The sequence below is a fragment of the Cervus elaphus genome, chromosome 19, assembly GCF_910594005.1.
Source record: "Cervus elaphus chromosome 19, mCerEla1.1, whole genome shotgun sequence".
NCBI classification, from domain to species: Eukaryota; Metazoa; Chordata; class Mammalia; order Artiodactyla; family Cervidae; genus Cervus; species Cervus elaphus.
The window spans coordinates 89,041,838-89,061,577 of record NC_057833.1 but is presented as its reverse complement, the minus strand read 5'-3'; the positions used below and the strand labels follow the sequence as shown (position 1 = coordinate 89,061,577).

Below are 19,740 nucleotides of genomic sequence, written 5' to 3'. Positions count from 1 at the left end.
GGAGGGAAAGCTAACCTGGCACATCTGGATAGATGGAGAGAAGGACTAAGAATGGCTTTACAAGGTATGAGAAGCAGAAGAGGTATTTCTGTGTCCCTAAGTAAGACAAGGAATTACACAGAGCACTGATGACCCCGAAGGACCATTAATGACTGAGGATCAAAGAGATGGACACCGTTTCAGTAGACACCTGCTTGGAAAGATGACTGGAGGCCCCTCAACACCCTAGCACCTTATACATCCCCCTGAAATCATCTGGCACCCTAAATGGCAACCCACTCGACTAATCTTGCCTGGAGAATCCCACAGACAGAGGAGCCTGGCAATCTGCAGTCCACGGGGTTGCAAGAGTCGGACACAACTGACTAAAGAAATGGGAGAATTCCAAATTTACCAAGGTTGAATCTCCCCGACTCAGATAGAAGAGGGACTGGAAGTGACACTAAGACGGATGTGGAAAAATGACTTTTTTCTTTGTGAATTCAGATTCTTACCTGCTAAACTACAACTCCTTTTACAGATGATGTTTTCACAGCTAGGTAACTTGCCTAAGGCCCTACAGGCAGAAGTTAGTGAAACTCTGATTCAGACTCAGGTTTTTCTTGCTCTCAAGCTTTTGACCTGAGTGCCATACAATACATATGGCTGGGAGGGTTCAAGCAGAATTTCTTGGAGGATCCCATAATTGGGCTGCTTCAGAAAGATGAGGACAGGTTGGGATTGATACAAGGCTGAGGGAGAATGTCCAATTACACGGAGTTCTGTAGACACTGAATGATTTCAGCAGCAACTCCCAGTGATTTGTGTCAAGCTTTCTGGGAAATATAGTTCTCATGAAAAATAATAGTATTTGGAAAAAGTGATTTAACATAGCTTGTGTTATTCTGAGCCAGAGTTTTCATTCAGCTTTCTTTCCACTGAGAGGTGGGCCCACCAACTATACACATAGCTTTACAATCAGTATTATTCACTTTCCTCTGAGTGAAAGACCTGTGTTGTGTGAATGGACAAAGTAGCTTCCCTTTGCAGAGTATGTGTGGGATGTCGCTGGTCTTTTTTTTCCTGCTGTCTTTCCCACAGCTATTTAGTCTGAGAAGCACATAGAAAGGAGTGGGGCCATGTTCCCTCCTGCTTGAGTTGGATGCGGCTCTGCGCACGGCTTGTTGATGGGGATGCCCCTCAATGAACACAATTTCACGGAGGGTTGGCTATCAATTTTGAGCAATGCAAATGGTGAGACCATTGGAAATCTTGCTTTCTCTCATTTCAGTGATGGAGATACCCACTGAATGCAAAGACTAAGTGAAGTGTGTAATAGACTCCCATAAACTCTGGCTTTAAAACCTGCACACAACCCCAGGGTTTAGAACTGTAATTGTAAGGACTGGTGGTCAGGGATGCTCTGCCCACAGGACTGGCCATGACACAGTCTCAGCAGGCTTTATTGATCCTTTGGTGGTTATGTCTCCATCCTTCCAGCATTTTCAGTGAACATTTGCATGGTGGGTTCTAAGTTCATAAGAAACATATGACTTATGGGATGACCCCAAAAGGTCAGTACTCTGGGGTTAGGCACCTAGATTCACAAAGTTGGAAGGGCCCTCATATATCAACCAGAATGGCCCGCCATTCTCCAGGAGCACAGAGGCAAGACACAGTCTTAAAAGACCCAGAGAAGGTAAGCAGCAGCAGTGAGGGTCTGGAATTCTTTTCTGACTCCAGATTCAGCCCTCCCATTAAACCAAGATGCCCAATGGGCCAGTCATTATCTTTGGCCTCAGCTTGACTTTGTCTGATCTGGGGAAGAATGCCCGGGGAGTCTAGGCAAATGGTTTGACTGCAGATTCCAGAATCTTCTGGCCTTCCTTGCTTGGCTATTAAACATCATCTGGTTCTACATGTCTCTAGAAGCAGAGGTGGGTGTAGCAGTATAGTTAAGGCTGTGGGTGACACAATTCTCAGTGCAAATCCAGGCTCTAGGTAACCCTTCCCAAGTTCTTATGTTCTTTGAGTCTCAGTTTCCTCATGAGCAAAATGGAGATGATAATTACATCCACAACATAGGGTTGTTAAAGCGAAGACAAGCCAGAGCTGAGCACAGTGCAGGAAATCATAACTAGCAGTCAGTTTTGGTGCCAGCAAGAACCAAGGGAACTCTGAGATGAGATGTTGTCATGGGAGTCTTCTCTTTCTTCAGGGGCTTCTTTCTCTTTTCTTTCTCCTTGCCCAAGTGTGTCTCTCAGAGAAGTTAAAATGATACTTAGAGTTAAAATGGTCTTTTTGCTCTAAGACCCTTGCTAAAATTTTCTAATTAATGTAACTTTCAGAATGAGATTCAAAGTTAAAATTGTAACTCAGTTATCCTGTGTTTCCACACATAAATCACCGAATTTTAAAGCTGATTTCATCTGTGTTGTCTTTAGACCAATATACCCTTATGTCAAATGAAGTCTAGGGCCTAGAATCATCTTTACTTGATTTTTAAAATACAGACAATGCTAAGAGACACCGTGTTAGTCATCTCTGTGTGTAATACATGAGCCATACACCTTTGTCAAAACAAACTCAAAACTGGGATATAATGCAGTAACCAATAATTATTGACCTTCTCCAGGACATGACATAGGAGGAAAGGGGAGGGAAGGGGAGTCTTTGAGAGCAGATAGTCCTTGCCTTCTGCAAATCCATGCCTTAGTGGGGGATAGAGACCTCGATTAATAACTCCAATGAGATGGTTCCCAAACAGTGCTCCAGGAACACTAATCTACAAAGAGTGAGTTCCATAGTGAAATAAGACTGAGAAACATAGGTTAGGTAATGTCAGACTGATTGGTTCCTTGGTGGGCTTCTGAGAGCTTTGAATAAACAAAGGTGCATTGTGACTCTTCAGTGTGGGGCTGTGGGGATGGCTTATATGGTTTCCCAAACTTGACCTTGGCCTTCTTGTGGAACCTGGGGGAACCAATCTTCATGAAACCCTTGGGAAATGCCACTTGAATGTAAAGCAGACTATGCTAGCACGTGCCTCTCTCCCAGCAGCAGAGACCTCCAGGGATGCAAAATAATTTCAACACAGACTTTATTAAGAGAATTTGTATTAAATTAGACCAAGTTTATTAAGTGATGACATGCACTCCAAGTCTGCACTAATTTTAGTGTCTGGCAAAAATAATGACCTGAAAATGTACACCAGATCTCAGGACCACATGTGGCTCCAATTCCCCTCTGTCTGAGGAACAGATGCTATTGATTACTGCAACTTTCAGCATCATTTCTGCCTTTTTATTCCTTCTTTTGGCCATTTGTATTCTTTAACTCAGCTCCTCCCAAAAGCCACAAGGAAGTGGGAGTTCTGTTTCTGTTTCTTAACAGAGTCTAATTTTTATAACCATCCTCTTCTCTATCTCCTGCTGCTTTGTTTGTTAAGTAGCGGGCAGGACTCAGCCAGACTAGGAGCTAGGGTAGAAAGCCCTCCCCACCCAAGATCAGGGGGTGCCATCATTAGGAAGAGGTGAAGCTGGACACTCTAGGAAGGCCAAGGTCCAGAGCACTGGAGGAGAGTCCCCAGCAGAGGCAGAGATGAGGTGGTCACTGGGGACAGAGCCACAAACAGGGAAGACAGTGATGAGCTCTGCCAAGAACAGATAAGGCTCAGGCAGGGGGCAGGGTGGTAGCTTCTTAAGTGTGTGTTTACAGCTATGCTTCTTCAAACACGTTTAGCCATTTCATTAAAACTACTCTAGCTCTGATATCATATAAAATAAGTAAGTCAGAGCTTCTCTGGTTGTCGTGTTGGGGGAGAGGTGCTCTGGAGTATCACCTGCTGGGGCATCTCTGTGGCTGGCGCATCAGTAGCCTTCCTAACTCACTCCCATGACAACTGAGTTATAGGTGCTGGGTGGTTGGACCCGGGGTAGAGGTCCAGGCACAAAGAAGATTATATAATTTTTATCATATATGAGTAGAACTTGAATTTTTGTTGTTAGAAATGGATGAATAGGGACTCTAAGGAAAAGGACAAATTAATTAGTCTTTTAAACAATCTTCCCGCATGGCATGACCCAGAGCGAGACAAGGGACCTGGTATTTGTTTAAAGACAGCAGTTTCACAGTCAGCACTGACTGATTTTGGCCAGGAGGGTCTGACTCCATCCTGGAAACACTGACAGAGCACAGAGGTGATGGCTAGGTGGCACACAGTGGCCACACAGAGACAGAAGGACTCTCTTGAGATGCAAGGTCCATCCTGACTTCAAAAGCCCTTCTCTAGAATTAAGATATGCCGCCTGCTTAAGGCCATCCTGGCAATATTTCTTAAGTGTAAGTGAAATCTCATTTTTTTTTAATTACTGGAAAAATACCAATGAAAATGAAGTTCCACTGATTACTCTGGCTTTCCGATTCAATCACAGGACACAGTAGGCTAAGTGGGGCAGCAGAGTCCTGCCTCGCCTCTGAGCTGGAGCCTCTGAGTTCCAGCTGTGAGTTCCCGGGAGCACCCAGCAAGCAGCTGCTAGCACATTATTTTCTATCCCCATTGTTAACACCCTGAATGGGAATTTCACAAATGGGAACTGGTTCCCTTGCCAACCTCAAAAGTACCTGAAAAACTCCCCACAATTACAGGCCCAAAGGGCCCTGTTCACACAGCGGGCTTATAATGTGTATGTATATAAGCGGACTTCGGAAGGCTTAGAAACATGCTGAGACAAGGGCTGTATCAGAGGCCACCAATTTCACGGCACAGTGTGCTATTGAAAGACCTTTTGATGTCTCCTCCCAAGACAAAGGGGACTTCCTTTGTAGCTCAGACAGTAAAGAATCTGCCTGCAATGCCAGAGACCCAGGTTCGATTCCTGAGTCGGGAAGATCCCTTGGAGAAGGAAATGGCAACCCACTCCAGTATTCTTGCCTGGAGAATCCTATGGACAGAGGAGCCTGGCAGGCTACAGTCCATGGGGTCGCAAGAGTTGGACACGACTTAGCGACTAAACCACCACCCAAGACAAAAACATGGCTCCAGGGAGCATGTACATATTCATGAGAATCCAAGCTCCTAACAAGGCAAGATGCACCCTATGGTCTGGTCTCAACTCTATCTCATCCTCTTCTCCACTCATTCCAATCCATGCACATTCCAGTGATAGGGCACCCTGGGCATGCTGACGTTAAGCTGCTCTGCCATGGCATATGCTGTTGCTACCTTTATCATCCTAGTGAATTCATACTCCTCCCATAAAGCTCAATTTTAGACTTTAAGGGATTTTTCTCCCATGCTGAAAATTCACCAGAGATTATCTTTTCCTTTCAGAAAAGATACCCAAATCGTCTCCGCGCTCAGAAGCCTGGATGATGAGTTCTCTCCTACAACATCAGCCCCATCTTCCAATGCTTGTCTTCTGACTGACTCTTTCCCAGGCTCAGTGACCTTCTTTCTGACCTAGAGATGGACCTGGTTGGCCAGGGCCTGTCTGTGAGGGTTAGTCCTGGGGAAGGGGAGAAGGTCAGTACGTTCAGGGAGCCGTGGGGAAGCTGGAACCACAGAGGCCAGAGTGTACCAAGGTCTTGTGGAAAATCTGCCATACAGGGTTTAGGTGCAAGGAGCAGAGAAGGAGGTAGAGGAGGCAACCAGCAGATGTTTTCAAATTTACACGTTCATTCAACTGAAACATGCCAAGCACACTCCAAGTGCCTGCCACCGAGTCCTTATAATAACCTTGCAATACAGGTATTACTCTAGATAAGGAAATAGGTGAGAAAGTATTAATAGGAGCTCAAGGAAGTTAGAGATTCTGCAGGTTTCCATTGCAGGCTGGGATGATGGGGATCAGATGTGGTCCCTGAGGGCCTCTAGGGAAGTCATGGTAAGGTTCCTGGTGACGACATGATTAGGGCCCTTTCTTCCTTTTTTAAATTAATTAATTTATTTTAATTGGGGAATAATTTCTTTATAATATTGTGGTGGTTTCTGCCATACATCGACAGGAATCAGTCATGGGTGCACATGTGTCCCCCCATCCTGAACCCCACTCCCACCTCCCTCCCCTACCCCATCCCTCTGGGTTGTCCCAGAGCACCAGCTTTGAGTGCCCTGCTTCATGCATCAAACTTGTACTGGTCATCTATTTTACATATGGTAATATACATGTTACAACGCTATTCTCTCATGTCATCCCACCCTCGCCTTCTCCCACATAATCCAAAAGTCTGTTCTTTACATCTGTGTGTCTTTTGCTGTCTTGCATATAGGACCATTGTTACTATCTTTCTAAATTCTACATATATGCATTAAAATGCTGTATTGAGGTTTCTCTTTCTGACTTACTTCACTCTGTATAATAGGCTCCAGTTTCATCCACCTCATTGGAATTGACTCAAATGCATTCTTAGCACTCTTTCTTATGGGAAGCATCCAATCTATGTTCCAAAATATCTACGGACTGGCTGTGGCATCTAGCTGGGGCATGAGCCACATGAGAGGGCTGTTGTTCTAACACCGTGTTCAGTGACTAACGATTCAGAGGCAACCTCTGAATTAGTGCCTTGCTATACTAACTAGTTTCATGGGTTTGCGCCAGATGACACAGTCTTCCTCTCTTAATATCCTGGGGAATTCTGCAATACTGAGGGAGCTCTTACCATGTTCTATGAAATGTTTGAGAAGATTTTTACTGTCATGTGATGTACATCAGACTTCAAGTAGGTGACTTCTACTCAAAAATACACTCTTACTCATAAGAAAAGAATGAAATAATGCCATATGTAGCAACATGGATGGACCTAGACATTATCATACAAGGTGAAGTAAGCCAGACAAACATTGATAATGCCTATATGTGGAATCTAAAAAAAAAAGAGATACAAATGAACTTATATACAAAACAAAAACATGAGAAAGTAGCATCGACATATATATACTACTATGTGTAAAACAGATAACTAGTGGGAAGCTGCTGCGTAACACAGGGGCCCAGCCCGATGCTCCGTGATGCCTTAGAGGGCTGGGATGAGGGTGGGTGGGAGGCCGGCTCAAGAGGGCAGGGATACACATACACATACACATAGAGCTCATTCCTATTGTTGCACTGCGGAAACCAATGCAACCCTGCAAAGCAGTTATCCTCCAATGAAAAATTTAAAAAGTTAATGCTAAATAAATTCTTTTCATTAAATAACAAATATATTTAGAAACTGGAAAAAAGAAACCCAGATACAGACTTACAGACAGAAAACAACCATGGTTACCAAAAAAGGAAAGGGGGGAATGGATAAATTAGGAATTTGGATTAACATATACACACTACTATAAACACAATAGATAATCAAGGACCTACTATTTAGCACAGGTGACGCTACTCAAGATTTTGCAATAACCTGTAAGGGAAAAGAGTTTGAAAAAGAACATATATAACTGAGTCACTTTGCTGTATACCTGAAACTAATACAACAATGTCAATCAACTATCCTTCAATTTAAAAAAACACACTGTCTCCCGCTGCCTCGTTCCTGCTTTGTCTCCTTCCCAGGTTCTGCACCCCTAGTGCTCCCAGGGCTGCACCTCATGCCCTCTTGCATCTTCTCTTGCATGGAGCTGCCCAGAACTTACTCTTTGTCCCAACCCAGATGGGCTTATGTCTCCCCTAGAGGGAGCCAGTCCTCTGAAGTCATAATCTTGTACCACAACCCACCTTTTCCCTCTGCCTGCACAGCAAATGGTTAAGGTCTCAAATCTTAGAAACCTGCAAAGAAGGCATCAACAGGAGTTTGAGGAGTCATCTCAAAGTACTGATCTGCTTATTTGAGGAGCGTTTTACTTCCCCTCTGGTCTCTCACTGATACTTCAAAGAAGCCCAGCTGTTAAGGGAGCAAAGACAAAGATGCCAACAGATCTGAGTGGGGAACAGAAAGGCTAGATGCATGCTGAGAGAGCTGGCTCTCCTACTTCCAAAGAGGTGATGAGTCTGGGTTTGAGGACTGGAGGAGAGGCAGCAGCAGAGGAAGAGAGTTCCCAGAACAGAGGATCGGGGTCTTAGACAATTCAAGTGGGGATAAAGAGAGATCCTTGGCTCCTGACCAGTGTAGAGAGCAACAGAGCCAACTGGCAATTTTTTATACCAGATTCCACTTGCAGGCTTTTCTCTACACAGCCCCAGTTTGAAACCAGATAAGGTTCCAGAATAATAAAATGCATTAGCAACTCAGAGGCAATCCTGAAATTGCTCATGTTGATCTAAAGTCAAAATCTGGTCTCAAGCCAAGTGCTTTATTATTACACAAGCTTAGTGCTTGGATTCATTCTTATCTTTTTAAGTCCTGTTTTATTAGTAGGGGACAGTAAATTTTCCTGGCTGAAGCTCATACCACTTGCTATGCCCTTTTCTTTGCCTTTACATTTGATGGACTGTACACAGATGGGCCAGGGAGAAGGGCTGGACTTAAGGGTTACCTTGCCAACAAGCGCCGACTGTCAGTTGCATGGCAATGTGAGATGGATGAATGGGCCAATCGTTAGTCACCAGGTATGGTTCATACGTTGCTCCATCCATGTATAAGGTGACCACAGGAAACTCCACATTGATGACATAGTAATGCCATTCTTTGTCACAAATCTAGTGAAAAGAAAGAGAAGCAACACTTAAAATTGAATACGCAATGAAACATCCAACAGACTTTTATTCTAATTATGAAAGAGGGAGAAGAGACCTTTAGGTTAACAATGTTTATTGCAAAGGACTCAGTGAACATAATGGCTGATATGCACTGAGGCTATAGAAATGCACATCAAACATGATGGAGCAAACCATGGGGTAGAGGAACACCTGGGAAACTAATCATTGGGTAAATAACTGACTATGGACAGATTATCTTGGTTACATAATTACCAACTGTCTAGGTTGGCAAGTTCTTGGTGGACAGGTGGGGGTGTCAACTTAAATTTTCTCTGTATGAAATTTTTTCTTAGTTCCTCAATAGAGAAAAAGTTAAAACTGTTTTTCGAAGCTTGGGGATGGATGGAGCTATAAAAAGAAAGATGCTAGGCTGGAAGCAGAAATGAAGATGAAGATAGAGAAGGGGCAGAGGAAGGGAAAGAGAAAGAACAAAACAGAAGAGGAAGAAATTAGGAGTTATGAGCAAGGACAAGGCAACAGACAAAGGAAGAAGGATTTTTCATAAGAACAGAAAACCTTCAATTCCTTTGTCTTTATATTATGCTTGCCCAAGGAGCTGTTGTAGTCTCATGCTCCTTTCAACTGAAGCAAAATAAATTCTGAGACAGATAGTCTTCTCAAGAAGATTCAGTTTCATCCTTCCTTAGAGCCCCTGGGAAGCCAAAGAAGGATGAGAGATGAGTCCTCCTGGCTGAACTTGGTACAGAGCACACTCACATTCACGTCCCCTCATAATTTCAGTACCTAAGACTTATGGTCTTAGACCTGTGAACCAAAACCTAACCTTAATGGGTGGGTAGAGACATTTGGAGCCAGGATAAAGTCACTATTCCTGACCTCAAGGTACTCAAATCCCACTTGTTGTTCAGTCGCTAAGTCATGTCTGACTCTGCGACTGCATGGCAGACTCCTCTGTCTTTCACTATCTCCTGGAGTTTGCTCAAATTCATGTCCATTGAGTCGGTGATGCTGTCTAACCAGCTCATCCTCTGTTGCCCCTTTATCATTCTGCCCTCAATCTTTCCCAGCATCAGGGACTTTTCCAATGAGTCAGCTCTTTGCATCCAGTGACCAAAGTATTGGAGCTTCAGTTTCAGCAGCAGTCTTTCCAGTGACTATTCAGGGTTGATTTCCTTTAGGATTGACTGGTTTGATGTCTTTGCAGTGTGATCCAAATTAGAAACCAACATGGCATGTCTTGGAAAACGAGCTAGGAAGAACAAAAGGTGGCAAGGCTGGGGAATGGCACCCCCTCCCTCCAATCCAAGCAAGTGCCCTAGAAGTCACATTAGACTCCATCTCTTCCCCGCTCCCTCGCCCTCAGATCCTTCTGCATCCTCTTGTCTTCATCGCTCTTGTCATCTGTGGCAGCGGAGACAGATGAGTTCTGCAGGAAGGTGACCCCAAGTGAAGGCATCAAAGTCCTCCCTACACCCCACTCTGGATTAAATGTGCTGTTTCTCATGAATAGATAACACCAACAGGGATGCTAAATGATCTTTTCCCTTTCATTTTAGAGTAAGATTTTTTCCCCTTAATGTTCTTTTTTATACTGTCTTGTCTCATGTCTCAGAAAATTACTCCTTTTGAAGTCCATTAACCTGATAAAGGCTGATGAATATTTTAGGGACCCTTGGAAGGTAAGCAGGAGGGGTCCAGGCAGACATTTCAAAAATCCTGTTATATTTCACTGAGTACACAGTTCAGCACTGCGTATATCCCACTAGAGGCCCTAACCCAGTTTATACTCCCCTCCTGCTTGATGCCTGTGATCAGACACTGGACTGAGTACACGAGTCTGGGGGTGGGTCTGGGACCCAGATGAGGCTGACCTAGGGGTATATGTATGGCAGAAAGGAAGACCAGGAGACAGGGTCTGGGGGCAACAGGAGACTGAGGAACTAAGGAGATTTCCGAGTGAGGAAGCTTGCAACCCAAGGAGGCCCAACATGCCCTGGACTTGCAGTCCAGGATGCAAGTCAAGGATGGCTAGTCAGAACACCCCTGCCCCCAGGATATCCTCTGAGGCATCAGGAAAGCTCTCACCAGCCCAGGGTGGGAAGGGAGCAGGTGGAAGTGCAATAACCCTCTCCGCATCTCATCCCCTTTGAAATGTAGACAAAGCACAAAAGTCAATTGGGCAGCACAAGGGGGCTCCCTTGCCCCGGTCGCCTGCACCCCACTTCCAGCGGCCGTGCTCTCGGGCCTGATGGCCACATAGAATCCACGTGCCGGCTGACTCTGCAGTGCTGCATGTCTGCCGGGGCTGGGTGGGGGCTGGGTCCTCTGGCTTGCTTTCTTTCACATCACTTACAGGGTGGGTAGCAGGAACAACGCCAAGGAGGTCTGGGCTGGGAGCAGGGTGGTACTCCAGGGTGAGCTGGGGACTGGAGAAGCCATTCACGAGAGGGGAGGAAGTTAGGCTGCCAGGAGTTGGTCTAAATGGCCTAGAAAGGGCCACATGGAAAGTTCTGAGTTTGTTTCCTCAGGAAATCAGGTATTTTTTTTTTTTTTAGCTTGGTTAATCTGGTTTTGTTTTATTGTTTTTTTTTTGTAGTGGTTTTTGCCATACATTGACATGAATCAGCCATGGATTTACATGTATTCCCCATCCCGATCCCCCCTCCCACCTCCCTCCCCACCCCATCCTTCTGGGTCTTCCCAGTGCACCAGTCCCAAGCACTTATCTCATGCATGCAACCTGGGCTGGTAATCTGTTTCACCCTTTATAATATACATGTTTTGATGCTGTTCTCTCAAAACATCCCACCCTCGCCTTCTCCCACAGAGTCCAAAAGTCTGTTCTGTACATCTGTGTCTCTTTTTCTGTTTTGCATATAGGGTTATCGTTACCATCTTTCTAAATTCCATAGATATGCGTTAGTATGCTGTATTGGTCTTTGTCTTTGAAATCAGGTATTTTTGAACATAGTTATTCAATATGTGATGCATTTACCTACAAACCAATGTGTGAGGGAGTGTACTAGAGGCTGTGTGGAATGCAGAACTTATCAGGTATGTGCTTTGCCTTCAGATTTTCAATTTCGGGCAGGGGTGGTGGTCGTGATAGTGGTGGTTAGGTATCAAATACACAAGAGACTTGAATGAAATGGGAATTGAGATTAGTCTTACACACAAGACACAACGCACTGTGAGATCCAGACTTCTGGCTGGGAGAAGCGGGCACGTAGGGTCACTAGAACTGCTAAGCCTCCATTAGGAATAGATGGTAAGGAAAACATTCCAGGCAAATGGAGCAGCAATCTTTTAATCCTTCATTCATCAATCCTATTGCCAAAAAAAGATACTGGGTTTGGGATGAATGGAGATTCACTCATTCATTCAGTCCTGCGGACATTTACTAAATGCATATCCTGCTTTGTGAAGGAAGGAAAGCACCTGTCCTCATGGAGCTTCCAGTTCAGACACAGAATTGACAAAAAGGCTTGCAACAATTGTGACTCCTGCCCACAGATTTGTGTGAGGCACTGGGATGACATGGTGGAGGGGAGTGAGTGTCTGATTGCCCTGTGAGGAGGGAAGGAGCACAGACGCAGTCCCATTGGTTTGGGAAAGGTGAGGAGTATGAGACGAGGCTACAAGGATAGCTTGGAACTGAGGTCCTAGGACTTGGACAGCTTTTTTATTTTTCCTACAGGCAGTATGAGGTACCAGTCTTTGAGGGCTGGAGGAAGATGGTAGTCATAGCAACAATCAATCTTGGGACATGCTTCTCAATGTCAAAGCAGCTTTTCCTCTTCCTTGTACCACTTAATCCTCCCTTGTTGTTGTTGTTTATTTGCTAAGTCCTGCCCGACTCTTTGTGACCCCATGGACTATAGCCTATCAGGCGATTTCCCAGGCAAGAATACTGGAGTGAAATGCCATTTCCTTCTCCAGGGGATCTTCTCAACCCAAAGATCAAACCTGCATCTTCGGCATGCTCACTGCCAAATCATGGTCTTGAGCAGATACTTAACTCTTATTCTTTTTAAAATACTTAGTTTTTTACTTTTAATTTTTTTTTTTGGTTGCCTTGTATTTTCATTGCTGCATGTGGGCTTTCTCTAGCTGCAGCGAGAGGAGGCCGCTCTTTAGTTGCGGTATGCAGGCTTCTCTTGTTGTGAAGCACAGGCCCTAGCGCGTGCAGACTCAGCAGCTGTGGTGCCCGGGCCTAACTGCCCCCTGGCATGTGGGATACTCCCAGACCAGGGGTCGAAGCTCTGTGCCCTGCCTTTGCAGGTGGATTCTCAACCTCTGGACCACCAGGGAAGTCCCAGACGCTTATCTCTTGAGTGATGGACTCACATGTCAGATTGCCCGAGTGGTCCGCTCGGTTGTCCCACAGGCACTTCAGACTCACCGTGTCCCAGACTGAGCCCTATAGCCCCGTGCCCCAGCCTCGCCTGCTCCTTGTCCCGTGTGCCCCGCCTCAGCGAATGCTCCCTCATCCAGTCTGTCATCCAAGCCAGTACACTGGGCACTGCTTTTGACTTCCTCCCTCTGTCCCTCCCTCCAGCTAAGTTACTGCCAAATGCCGAAGATGCTCCTCTCATTTGCTCTCACCACTCCATCCTCGCTTCTCCTTAGAATTTACAGTATGTACTAGAGAGGGCTTGAGAAAGCGTGTTTGACATTTCAGTAAGATGGAAGGCATTTCAACGGGGGGAGAGGACCAAATGTAGTAGGAGAAGCATGAGAAGTGGGTAGGACAGGGTGAGGGGCTGCCCTGGGGTTGAAGGCAGCCACAGAGTGCAGTGGGCGGGGCACCCAAGGAGGGGGTGGGGAGTCCTTGTAGGGTGAGCCTAGGGGTCACAGGTTGGGTATCACACTGGCTTTAGGAATTTCTGGGGAACCATGTTCTGGACTTGAGGAACGTACTTCAAGCTTCCTGATCCTTAATTCCTTCACCTGTAGAGTAAGGATAATAATAGTATGTACATCATGGGGTGGTTGTGTGAATTGAGCTAAAACAAAGCACTCAAAATACTTAGAGCATATTTTCAACCTGAACAGATATGGAAACTCCTTCCCTTTTCCAAACACATGGAGATGCTGCATAAACTATAACAACAATAGCAACAATATAAAACAAGAATAAGAGAGAAAGGCACGGCCTATCAGCTGTGGTTTCAAAGCCCACAGGAATCAGGAATGACTCAGGTCTTCTGTGCAAAGAAAACTCGAGTTGGCATGTCTGCATAAAGTCTGGGACTGTCTGAAGTCTGGGTCTTGGGACCACTGCCAATATCCACCCAGGGATGTGGGGGGAGGCCAGCCAATCACTCTGGTAAGCATCTCTTCTGAGATGTTACCCCTCCAAACCATTCCTGAGCATACATGTTAGCTTCAAGTGTAAACAACCCATTTGACATGGAAATCCAGAACTTAGACTCTACTTTAAAAATGCATCTTTGAAGTCTTTAGGCCTTTAGCAAAGACATACTCAAAACCTCTGGACAGACGTGTGCTCCCAACCCAGGGCATGAGCAGGACCATTCCTGCTGGAGATGAACTGAGAGTTAAAACTGATAAAACATAGAGGGAACAATTCTTTGCATGCCTGAGAAAAAGCAGACAAAACAGATGATCAAACACATTCCAGGAACCAGAGAAAATGGAGCAATTGGAAAGGAGGTAGGAGAAGGCAGGTTTGAAAAAGAACCAGAGAGAAATTTCAGAAATAAAAGACATAGTTGTTGAAATAAATCAAGAAAGCCAACAACAGAGTTAGTGAATTGGAAGAAAGATAAGATTACCGCAAAATGAAACATTCGATAAAGCAATCAAGAGAGATGATTCTGTGCATGATAGAAAGATACTTTCCAACCAGTGTTGTGTCAGATATGTGTGGCTGGAGGTGAGGCTGGTGGAAAGCAGTGGGGCTGGGATCCTGAGAAGCTTGTACACCACGCTAAGGAGTGTGTTACTTTATTTAAGTAAGTGCCTTGTGTTCTAGAAAGCCACTCTTCACTGCAGCAGCCTTCTCATGTGTTAGATTCAGATGAGAGTGAATACATAAGCTTCATAAGCTCCTACCCCACAGGACATATTTGAAGGGTAGGTCAAAATTGAACTTTGGTTGCTGAAATGGAACGCTAATGAACCAAGAGGATTGAAACCAACTGCATTCTCACCGAGGACTTGCAAGGCCACCTGGCCCCAGGCCACTGTTTTGGAACATTAGAAAGATGAGGTTTTGGTTAGTGCTAAGATCAACCTCACACCAAGGCAAAGATGCCACTCTTATTTGCAAATCGATTTAAGATCTCCCCAGGAGGTCGCCTGCGCTTCTGAATTGGCAGGGAAAAGTTCAGTGGTTTTTCAGCAGCAGGTGTTTATGACAGCTCAGAAAGCACCTGGTGGGTCTTCTGTCAAAAAGCAATTGCTGACTCAGGGCAGTGGAGCCCAGGGGAGCAGGAAACATAAAAGGTGGCCGGTGTCAAAGAGACTACTCCCATTTGCAATTTGGTTGAGGAACATTTGCGCAAATCCTCAAAACCATCCCAAAAGGTTGTCCTTGTAATTTGTGCTCAGAGAGTGTAAATCAAGAATTGCTAGCACCCAGGATTTAAATTTATCCATGGGGAGAGAGGAACACCTTTATTATGCAGCAATGATAAGACTGGTGCCCTGGCCCCATGATATGATTTTTGCCTGTGTGATCAGCTTACTGGATCAGCTGGTGTCACCCCAGCATGACACCCTGGGGAGATCCTTTAACTTCCAGGTCTTACTGATGGGCCTCATTTCCATGCAATGAAAAGTGCACTTCAATTAGTCCCTCAACCAGGATAAAGGTTCTCTTGCCCAGCCTGGGGCTGACTGGCAAATTCTGCAAAGCCCCACAGAGGTAGGGTTGGCTGAGTTGATGTGAGAGTCAGAGGTTAGGGCAGAAATCTCACTCTCAGTAAAGTGAGAGTACATCAACCCTGAATATTCATCGGAAGGACTGATGCTGAAGCTGCAGCCCCAATACTTTGGCCACCTAATGTGAAGAGACAACTCATTGGAAAAGTCCCTGATGCTAGGAAAGATTAAAGGCAGAAGGAGAAGGGGACAACAGAGGATGAGATGGTTGGATGGCATCACCGACTCAATAGACATGAGTTTGAGCAAACTCCAGGAGATGGTGAAGGACAGGGAAGCCTGGCATTCTGCTGTCCATGGGGTTGCAAAGAGGCAGACATGACTTAGTGACTGAACAACAATAACAAACATCTGTTGTCTAAACTGGCAATTGTGGTATTTTGTTATAGCAGCCTGAGCTGAGACATTTAGGAACTTGAAGCTCTACACATGCAAATTCTCAAGCCCTACCCTAGACCACTGAGGAGGAGTGCGCCTGGCAGTCTGTGTTTTAACAGGCCCTCCAGGTGGTTCAGAGAGGCTAAGTTTGAGAACCACTGCTGCAGAGCACTTACTGTGCTACTGTGGGGAATAGAATAGTCAGTTTGCCAAATTTTCTGAAGCCCTTTATTTTATTTTCCCGTGTGTGTGTGTGTGTGTGTGCTCAGTTGTGTCCAACTCTTTGCAACCCCATGGACAGTAGCCCCCCAGGCTCCTCTGTCCATGGGATTTCCCAGGCAAGAATACTGGAGTGGGTTGCCATTTCCTACTCCAGGGGATCTTCCTGATCCAGGACTTCCTGATCCACAACTTTTGTATCTATGGCATCGGCAGGTGGGTTCTTTACCACTGAACCACCTGGGAAGCCCTTGGGGCACCTATGAATATCGCCTGGAAAAAAACTCTCAGAAGACACATCCTGTGAGATTCATTCAATTCATTCAACACAGACTGATCAAGTGCCTACTATGTCCCAGGCACTTCCCTGGAACTGGGAATGTGACAACAAACAAAACAGGAAGATTTCTGCCAGCGACTTCCCGCTATCCACCAGACAGATGCTCCTTTCTCTGCACACCCTCCCCTCCCGCCATCCCTCCTGCCCCACCTGGAAGCTTTCCTGCCTCTGATCACACATTTGAGCACTCCCTCACCCCACCCCCCCCAAACAAAAAGCCTCCCAAGCCCGGCTTTTCCCCTTCCTCCCTGGTTTTTGTTTCCAGGACATGCCATGGAATTCATCTGCAGGTATTCTCCTCCTGAATTTCCCGAACAGCTGACATCTGTCAGGGCCCTGGGGCTCAGATCGGAGCCTTGAAGGCATGGTCTGCCTGTTGCAGGTTGTAAGCGACTGTGTACAGAGCAAGTTTAATATTTTAACAGGCCAGGAAGCATATGTCTTCAATTTGACAATTAGGAAAGAGACTATTCCTCGTCTAGGGTACTTTCCCTGATCACAATTGACTGCACAAAGAAAAGATTGCTTGGTTCCAGAAAGGAACTGTCTTGAAAGTGAGTGAACCCCATCACTTTAGGATGGGGTTGAGGCAGTTAGAGTTCCACCACATGAGTAAGACTCCCTCCCATAAAAGACTATGAGTTTCTCAAGGTACGGTCTAAGGGAAACAATGGCCACTTTCAATGAATGAATGAATGAATGATTACAGTATAAGCCAGCAACAGTGGAATCGGTTTCTCTAGAAAAAGGTGATGAGAGTCCAGATTAGGAAGCTGGAGCATGATCCTGATCATGAGGATGAGGCCCTATCTGTGTCAAACACTTGGAATCCTGGTGACCTCACTAGGCTGGCAGCCCAAGAGGAAGGGTTGCAAAAGTTCAGCAGACATGGAGAGTTCTGGAAGGTGGGAGCCTCATGGTGTAAAGGAAGCAGGGTGAAGGTCGTCAGATATGAGTGAGTCCTAGTAACAGTAAGACCCCGGCCTGGAAAGGACCCAGGACTGTCTTATCAGCCTCCCACCCACCCCCCCATCCTACACCCAGGCATGGTTGCCTCCTTGCAGTCTCACTGACTGGCAATGGCTTTTAGTGGGGGAAATTGCCTTTCTGATCTGGAACCTGGGGCAAGTTTCTTTAAGTGCCAGTTTCTTCATCTGTACAGTGGATAGAACATCCATGTTGCAGGAAGATCTGATTATGTATCCAGTGGATATTTACTGATAGCAGTAATGGGTCAGGAATTATTCTAGGTGTTGCATATATAAAGTGAGCAAAAATAGACACAGTTCCTTCCCTGAAGGAATAGACAGAAAATGAAATGTTCACATAAATAAATATAACTTTATATCTGAAAGAAATACCAGAAGGGGATGTGCATGCGTGTGTGCTAAATCCTTTAACCCATGTCCGACTCTTTGCGACCCTATGGACCATAGCCCACCAGGCTCCTCTGTCTATGGGGATTCCCCAGGCAAGAATAGTGGATTGGGTTGCCATGCCCTCCTCCAGGGGATCTGCCCAATCCAGGGATCAAACCCACATCTCTTATGTCTCCTACATTGGCAGGCAGGTTCTTTACCACTAGCGCCACCTGCAAAGCCCATGAAGGGGATGTACCAGGTGCAAAATGAGTCCATAATTGGGAGATTTATCCAGTTATGGAGGCTGGAAGTGATGGTGAAAGGAAGGAGGCAGGTGAGGGGGTCCGTAAGAAAGCTGGAGGCAGAGGGACAGCGCAGGTGGTGGCCCTGTGGCTAGAACACAAGGATGAGGGCCAGCTTGTAACAGGGTGGGCAGAGAACCCGGCAGAGCAGGTGCCGTGGAAGCACCAGGCTCAGCCCTTCTCCCAGCTGCACTGCTGCCAGCATATACTGGGGTGTCCTCCAAGCTCCCTGCCCCCCGATTAGCCTTCCTGTCTCCTCAGACCGGGCCCTTTGCTGCTCCAAACCTATGGGGGCGCCCATTCCCCACCAGGGGCTCACTCCTCAGCCCAACCCTAGAGAGGGGCTGAAGCAAGTTCAACACTGAGGCTCTGGAGTCTGGCCTCCACACTCAAATCCTGATTTGACTACTTCCTGGCTGTCATGGCACAATGTGACAGGTGACAGGCAAGTCACATTCCCTCTTTCTGCCTCAGTTTCTTCATCTATAAAATGGAAATAATAACATTAGCAACCACCTCATGAGTACCTCATATATATGACTTGACATCAGTTCAGTTCAGTTCAGTTGCTCAGTCGTGTCCAACTCTTTGTGACCCCATGCATGCCAGGCTTCCCTGTCCATCACCAACTCCTGGAGCTTGCTCAAACTCATATCCATTGAGTCAGTGATGCCATCCAACCATCTCATCCTCTGTCATCCCCCTCTCCTCCCACCTTTAATCTTTCCCAGCATCAGAGTCTTTTCAAATGAGTCAGTTCTTTGCATCAGGTGGCCAAAGTATTAGAGTTTCAGCTTCAGCATCAGTCCTTCCAATGAATATTCAGGACTTATTTCCTTTAGGATGGACTGGTTGGATCTCTTTGCAGCTCAAGGGACTCTTAAGAGTCGTTTCCAACACCGCAGTTCAAAAGCATCAATTCTTCAGTGCTCAGCTTTCTTTATAGTCCAACTCTCACATCCATACATAACTATTGGAAAAACCGTAGCTTTGACTAGATGGACATTTGTTGGCAAAGTAATGTCTCTGCTTTTTAATATGCTGTCTAGGTTGGTCATAACTTTTCTTCCAAGGAGCAGCATGTTTTAAACTCAGCATTCAGAAAACCGAGATCATGGCATTTGGTCCTATCACTTCATGGCAAATAGATGGGGAAACAATGGAAACAGTGACAGACTTTATGTTTTTGTGCTCCAAAATCACTGCAGCCATGAAATTAAATGATCTGACATAGTGAGTGCTTAAAAAAGAGGGGGCTATTCTTGGTGCTTGCTTGGTCCTCATTACCTTCAACTACTTCCTCTGCCCTCCCCGCAGGTGGTCCAGGACGTGCCCAGCTTCTCACCCCTTCAGGCTACCCAGGCTACTCTGTATCAGCCCACACCATCCCTGCCCACCTCCACCCTCTCAAGTCCCTCTCAAAACTTAAAGCACATATGTAATCCCACATTTTCTAGTAGCTCCATTAAAAATCTAAAAATAAAAAAAGTGAGTCAATGTTAATACTATGCTGTATTTAATCTGATATATCCATTTATCATTTCAACATGTAATCAACAGTAAAACTTAGAAAGACATTTTCCATTATGTTTTTCTTATGA

The 19,740-nt window shown here is 45.7% G+C and overlaps 1 protein-coding gene across 2 annotated transcripts in view; it reads right to left on the bottom strand.

The window, feature by feature from the left end:
* The window catches only part of CLSTN2 (calsyntenin 2), a 728,241-nt gene that overhangs the window by 44,639 nt on the left and 663,862 nt on the right, over positions 1–19,740 (bottom strand). For both annotated transcript variants that reach the window (XM_043874074.1, XM_043874073.1), the window contains exon 9: positions 8,447–8,609. In XM_043874074.1, coding sequence (XP_043730009.1) covers positions 8,447–8,609 — 163 coding nt within the window. The remainder of the gene's footprint in view (positions 1–8,446; positions 8,610–19,740) is intronic.